The following is a 7016-nucleotide window of genomic DNA, read 5'->3' as shown; positions in this document are numbered from 1 at the left end:
GTCACTTCAGGAGACATGAAGGCCTGAGATTGAGCCTGCGGCTTATCTTGTTTGAAAAAGAGGGTTCCCACTTCCCTGTCTTTTTTTGCCCTATCCGAAATGTCACATGCTGGCCTCAAGCAACAATACACTATCTCAGTTTCCTTCCTTGGGAACAAACAGCTAGCTTTTCCCGGGGCAGCAGGAAGCTAGTTTCACTCCAGGGTTCCATAATACTCTGTTAACTGGATACACCTCTGTTTATCCACTCACCTCCTGAGGAATACCGTGCTGCTCCCTGGGAGTTTGACAAGGAAAGCGGCTATGTTCAGTTTTGAGCTTGACAGATACCTGGAACTCTTCACAGGCCCGGTGTGGTCTTCTCTCCTCCTCCTCCTCCTCGCCCCTCTCCCTTATCAACCTTGTGTCTGTGAGCTCTTGAACTGCTCAGCTGTCTCCTCTTCAGCTTCAACTAGCCAGCTGTCTCTCCTTGGTCTTGCCTTTGGGCCTTACTGTTCAACTGTCAACACCTGTGGGGTTGGATTGATCCATGCCCCCATATTATTGTGTATTTGAACACTTGCTTCCCAGTTGGTGGGGCTGCTTTGGGGATGCATGCTTACTGTAGGAAGTGTGTCACTGGCAGTGGCCTTTGAGACTTTGAGAGTTCTTCACCCCACCTACTTCCAGTTTGCTCTCTCATCTTTATGTTTGTAGTTGGTGATGTGTTCTCTTGCCTTTTGTTCTACCCACCTCCTCCCCTCCCCCATTGCCTTCTCTTCTATCAATTTGGTCTCTAAGAGAAAATATTTTTTTTCTTTTGTGCATTACATTGGTCATGACTGTCCCACCCTCCTGTCAGCCTGGCTGTTGTAGACAAGGTCACTCTGGGGACAGATCAGCTGCTGCAGAGGACCTCCACAATACCAGCTGAAGACGTGGTCCAGTCACAGCATCGCCAGAGCCGGCACTAGTCTGGGAAAGCCATGCCTCAGCTAGACAAGCTTCTGTGTCCACTCAATGCTGTTGAAATTGTTTTCACATTTTAGGGTGAGAGAAACACTATCACTTGATTCGATGTTCCAGAGATGGCATGGGACTGATCAAAACAGAGTTTTTTATTTAAAACCTTTGCCATACCCCTCCTTCACAAATAACCAGGCTGTGTTGCTTACTTTTCAAGTCAGGTAGGAGACAGTTCCTGTGCTGTCCCTCATGGTTTAAGGGAAGTGTTGGTGTACAGTATTGAGGGGAAAGATTTCCCCAGTGGGAAGTGTTGTGGCTCTGAGGGGAAATCTATTCTGGCTGTGAGGAGCCACAGGGTCACACTGCACAACAAACCTCACTCAAGAGATTTATTGGGAAAGACACAGATGGTGGCTGCCTGTGCTCAACATAGAAGCAGCAGGGATCTGAGCAGGAGGCAGGTTATATGAAGGGTTTCTCAGGGCACAGTTTTGCACAGTGGAGATTTCCACATTAGGGATTCGTAGGATTTTGAGATCTGGGATTGGTGGGTTTGGTAGCTTTTCAAATCCAGAATTTGGGTTGAACCTTTTACCTTCCAACAAGACCCAACAAGTCCAACATTGCTTTTCTTCAGGAATATTTGTGGGTGTTCATGTGTCACCTGGTCTTCATTGCTTTCTTCTAAACTTGATCTGGTCAGAATTCATGAGGGAAATTCTGACTTGCTGATAAGTCCCTTTGCTGTGCTCATGTGTGGGTAGACAGAGGATGGTCCATCTTCATTTCTGTCGTTGTGATAAAATTCACTAACAAAAGGAAACTTTGGGGATAAGAGGTTTATTTGGCTTACAATTCCAGGTCACTCACTGTAGTTTTTTTTTTCTATTTTAAGAAATGAAGGCCATAACTCAAGGAGCTTGTCATATTACACCCATATTCTAAAGTAAAGAGAATTAAAGTGGCATTCCTTGCTTACAGCTAGCTTTCTGCACTTTGATACAGCTGGAGGCTCCCTGCCTTGGAAGTGATACATTAATGGGTCTGTGATCCTTCAGACATTCACCAGTCTGACCATTGACACATTGTAACAAAGAAGAAGCTTTTCTTCATATATTGGCTCCAGGTCTATATCGAAATGTAGCTTCCAGCTCCATAAGTCAGAGGTTTATAAAGGCAAAAAACATAGCATTACATTTATTTACAGGGGAGTAGTAGATCATCTTGAATAAAACAAGTTTTTTTTTTTTTACAGAAGCAAAATCATCAGTTAACCTCATGATGTGATATTTTGTTTAAGATCTAACAAATAATGCATGCCTGAAGATCAGAGTGGGGAGCTAGCCACACTAGTGGGCTATAGAGGCCAGGCTGTGGTGGCTCACACCTTTGATCCCAGCACCCTGGAGACAGAGGCAGATTGATCTCTGGGAGTTCAAGGGTACTCCTCTCTACACAATAGTGAATCAGTCTGAAAGAGAAACAGAGTCACACATTTAAGCCCAGCACTTGGTTTCACATGACTTTAATCCCAGCACCAGGGAGGTGGAGACAGGAGTGATATGGATGGGCAGAGAGAGGAACATAATGTGGGAGGAGGTAGGAAATCAGGGCTTTCAGTCTGAACATTCAGTTTGCGGATTCGTTAGAGACAGAATCTTTCCCCCTTCAGTGTGAGGATTTGGTAGAGGTAAAAGTCTCTTTAGTGACCGGCTTCTTTGTCTCTGTTCTTTCAGTATTTACCTCAATACCTGACTCTGGGTTTTTATTATTAAGACAATTAGAATTTGTGCTACATGGTGACCTATATTAACTTGCACAAACAACCGTTTTGTTAAAATTATATAAAACCAGGCAATTAAATAAAGGATATTGTCCAGTTCTTTACATCTCAAGTCCAATTTGACTTTATAGTTCCTATAAGCACCGTCATTTTTACATTTTTTGAACGAATTCTGACCAGTGCAATCGTGGCAAACACGGCTGTAGCAGGCCTTGTCCTTCTTGCTTTCCCTCTGCCTTGCTAAACAAATCTGTTAGATCACATCCCCAAGGCTAGCAGCAAGGCCTGTTCCCGTACATGGATGCTTTCCTATGCCACAATCCTTCCTGAGGATGAGGACAGAAGTTCAGCAAGCTATAGCCCCCTTTGGTTCGCCTAAATAACATGCCCAACACAAATATACCACTGCATCCTAGCCATTCTAACACAAACTGCCTTTTCCTCTTCTGAACATGACACGTGCAGGCCATTGCTGCTGTTTTTCTGCCTGAGTCAGAGAGCAGCCGCTTTAACTCTATTTCCCACCAAATAAAAGATTTCTGTGAGAACAGGTGTTTGAGTGTGGTCTGTGGGAAATCCATGGCAGGAGGAAGCCCCTGCTGTGTGCACACACGTGGGTGGGGTTTTCAGGGTGGAGTGTGCCCTGCATTTATAACCCTGCAAGGTGGTTTCTTCCCCTCTTTCCTCATTGGCTGAGTAATCAGGAGGCTGTAGGCTCACACATCATCTGCAATTGACGTGGATGTTTTCCCAGTGCAAACCATAGGTGGGTTTATCTCCACATTTTATGTCCTGAAGCTTTGAAGTGTTCTCTGGTGCATGACCTTCTTACCTGTGCAGGTTGTTACACACGTGTGACTGTTAATAGTTTTCTGTTCTTCTTTTGTTAATGATTGTGAGGCGAGAGAATGTGGTTCAGCTGTTGAGAGTGTTGCCTGCCTCCAGTTCCAGTCCTGTTTGAGTTCCTGTCCTGACTTTCTTCAGTGATGAACAGCAATGTGGAAGTGTGAGCCAAACAAACACTTTCTCCCCATACCAATTTCCCCCAAAATACTGCTGACTGCTTGGGGTGGGCACCCGGGTCTCTGTGAGTTCAAGGCCATTCTGGTCTACAGAGCAAGTTCCAGGGTGGGCTCCATAAAGACACAGATAATCCCTGTTTAACAAAATAAAATAAAAAAATAAAATAAAACCTCCTCCAAAAAGGGTCTGCACAAAAAAACGGGTTAAGGACCAATGAGATGGCTTGATAGGTAAAATCTCTTCCTGATGACCTGAGCGAACCAGTGAACTACTGAAAGTCATCTTCTGAGCTCCACAGGAGAACCATGGCGTGTGTGCTCCCATGTTCTCAAACACACACAACAGTAAAAGTTAAATTAAACAGTGAAGATGAAACAACGAAGTGTTGGCTGCGATTGATGCTTCACCAGGAAGGAGAGAGGATGAACCACGGACGGGACAGACCGAGTTTAGAAGGCAGAGTTAGCTACCCAAAGACCACGGGCTCCGGACCACTGAAGTCAACAACAAGGCTGCCGCCTCCTTACTGTGCTGTGTTCTTTATACAGCAGTGTGATGCCCTCTCTAAGAATGAGCATCAGACCTTGCTGTCAAGAAGTAAGACTCCTGAAGACAAGAAAGAAAAGAGACACTCAAAGTTAGGTAAAGAGCAATGCTTGACGTGGGTAATAGCAAACACCTGTAATCCCCCTAATCAGGAACTGAATGCAGGAGGATCTTGAGGTTTGAGCCTACCTGCCTAGACTACAGAGTAACCTTGTTTCAAAGAGGAAAAAAAAAATAAAGCAAAGAAAACTCATAGTCGGATCCTATCATGTTGTTAACTAATCAGCAAGATTCCTCCAAGATTAGAATCTTCCTATCATTAATAACTAAACCACTTAAATCACCAGGCATGCCAGGGCCACCCAGAGATCTTCAGAAATTTCTAGATGGGCCTTGCACAGGCAGAAGACAACGGGCACTTACTGTCCATTGATGAGGTCCATGTGCGCCTAGTCCCCTTGTGTGTCCTTCCCTCTGAGCAGAGCATGCCCACGCTGAGGTCTCACTAGCGCTGTCTCACAGTCTCACACGAGCAGATCAGACATTGGGAACGCTACACAGATCCCTGCCAACCTCTAGGGCAGATTCTTGTGTCAATCAGTGACACACAGCTCTTCCACGAGGGGCTTCCGCTGATTATGAAGGCTGTGACTGGGGATACATTCTCCTCACGTGACTCAGAGGGATCAGAACCCACTGTGCCCCATTCCCAGCTTCGTGGGACTGAAAGCCCTCAAACCCTGAAGCCAGAAGTGGGGGAGGACGTTTCTCCATCAAACCCACTGTGGAAAACTGCCCGGGGCATCCATTAAACACTGACAACTGGGGCTAGAAAGATGGCTTAGCAGGTAAGAGCGCTCCTTACTCTTCTAGAGGTCCTACCTCTGATTCCCAGCACCCACAGTGTTCAAAACCCTCAGTAACTCCAGCTTCAGGAGATCTGACGCCCCCTTCTGGCTGCTGCAGTTCCAAGTATAAGGACACCATGTCAAGAGAAAACCATCCACATCAAATAATAGAATTTAAAACACCAACTTTATTCAACAGAAACAGTGAAAAGGTCATGAATAAAATCAAAGAGCATAAATACTCTGTACGGTAAACCCTAAAACCCAATATCATGACCCCCTAAGACAGGATCTAACTACCTCACAAGCCAGGTTATCCAGGACCATAGAGCACATGCACATAGTGGACAAAACTCTGACTACTCACCCAGGACACCCGATAAAGAACACCCCACCTACACATATAGCTAGTCCTCACCTTCCAAACACTGAACCTTCAGCAGAGCACAGCTAAACTCCTGCTGTAAACATGCCAGACTTCCTTCTGAGGTCCCGAAGGTCCTAGACTGTCCAAGATGCTCCCCTAAAATTCTGAAACAACCGTTCCCCTGAGGCTCAGAATAGGCAACCTTCGGCTCTTCGTATTCCCTGTGGTTCTGGGGCAATAGGGGCTGCTTAAGTATCAGTGCCTCAGATATTTGGGATTCAAAAAGAAGGCTCAGAAAAGGAAGCCTAGTTTTTTCAGAAATAGAATATGTTTGACAAACAGCCTCTCCCCTGGTTCCCTGCCCCAGTCCTTTAGGGTTTCACTCTGCCAGGGCAGGTAGGAGTGCACCTTGAATCCTTTCTTCAGCAGGGTGCAGTCGGCAGGCACCAGCTCCAACCCCAGTTCTGAGGCTTCCAACATGCTGAGCCTCCAGCGGTTCATGTCCTGCTTTTGTGGTCCAGTCTCTAGGTAGAACACCACCAAGGCATCAGGCTTCAGCATCATCTGCCAGCGGTTTACCTGGGTCCTCACTACCCATAAAGGAGTCATTGACACCAAGTACCAGCCAGTATCGGAGCCACACAACACCAAGAAGAAATTCTGTTTCTTCAAGCAGGATTCTACCAGCGGGTTCGTGGGCCAGGTGTGGCTCAACTCTAACAATAGATGTTCGTCAGAATGTAGGTCCTCATTGAAAATATCCCAGAAGGACAGAGGGGGGATGATGCACTGATGGGGGCAGGGAGAGAACCTACCTAATTTCCAGGGATATGCCACATACCTGTCATAATCCTCAGGGCGTGGGTCCAGGAGTACAGCTTGCTCAGGCTGCAGCTCAGTCCCTATAGAGCCCGGGGTCAGGATGTGAGGACTATGGACTTGCACTGTAATACGAAACATATTTTCTTGGCCCTCTGCCCAGCTTTGCCCTAACCAGTCCTCCACCTGAGATTCTTCCCCTGAATCAGATTTTTCCTCCGGCTGACATTCTTCCTTTGGATCAGATTCATTTGCTGGCTGAGATTTTTCCTGCAACTCAGATTCTTCCTCCGGCTGAGATTCTTCTTCCGGCTGGGATTCTTCCTCCGGCTCAGAGTCTTCCTCCTGCTCAGGGTCTTCCTCTGGTGAGGTTCCCGACCCCGATAGTTCCTGGTTCTTATCTTCCCGCGGTTCTCCTTCCCAGTGTTGCATCGCCAGTAATCTTCTATTTATTAGGAAAGCTGCCTTGAAGCAAGCAAAGCAGATCTTCATCTGGTCTCCGTGGACAAGCTGGTATAGCCATTCCGCATAGAGGCTGGGCATGCCCTTGGACCCATAGCGAACATTGACTGGGGGACACATGACCAAAAATCCTGCCTGTAGCTGATTGTACAGAGAGAGGAAGACTTGATTGATGGTCTCAGGATCTGGAGACCGTGTGATGCTGGGGTCAGTTGGAATCGGC

General features: G+C 46.6%; 1 protein-coding gene across 1 annotated transcript; it reads right to left on the bottom strand.

Annotated features, from left to right (window-relative positions):
• Nucleotides 1-5803: 5803 nt before the first annotated feature.
• On the bottom strand, nucleotides 5804-6913 carry LOC126493439 (testis-expressed protein 19.2-like). The gene has a single exon (XM_050130447.1). The coding sequence runs from the start codon at nucleotides 6911-6913 to the stop codon at nucleotides 5804-5806; it is 1110 nt and encodes a 369-aa protein (XP_049986404.1).
• Between the last annotated feature and the right edge of the window lie 103 nt (nucleotides 6914-7016).

The sequence above is a fragment of the Alexandromys fortis genome, unplaced genomic scaffold (assembly GCF_014885135.2).
Source record: "Alexandromys fortis isolate MF-2015 unplaced genomic scaffold, M_Fortis_MF-2015_v1.1 scaffold_349, whole genome shotgun sequence".
Lineage (NCBI taxonomy): Eukaryota > Metazoa > Chordata > Mammalia > Rodentia > Cricetidae > Alexandromys > Alexandromys fortis.
Note: the sequence above shows the minus strand (reverse complement) of the source record. Positions and strands in the feature narration are given on the sequence as shown.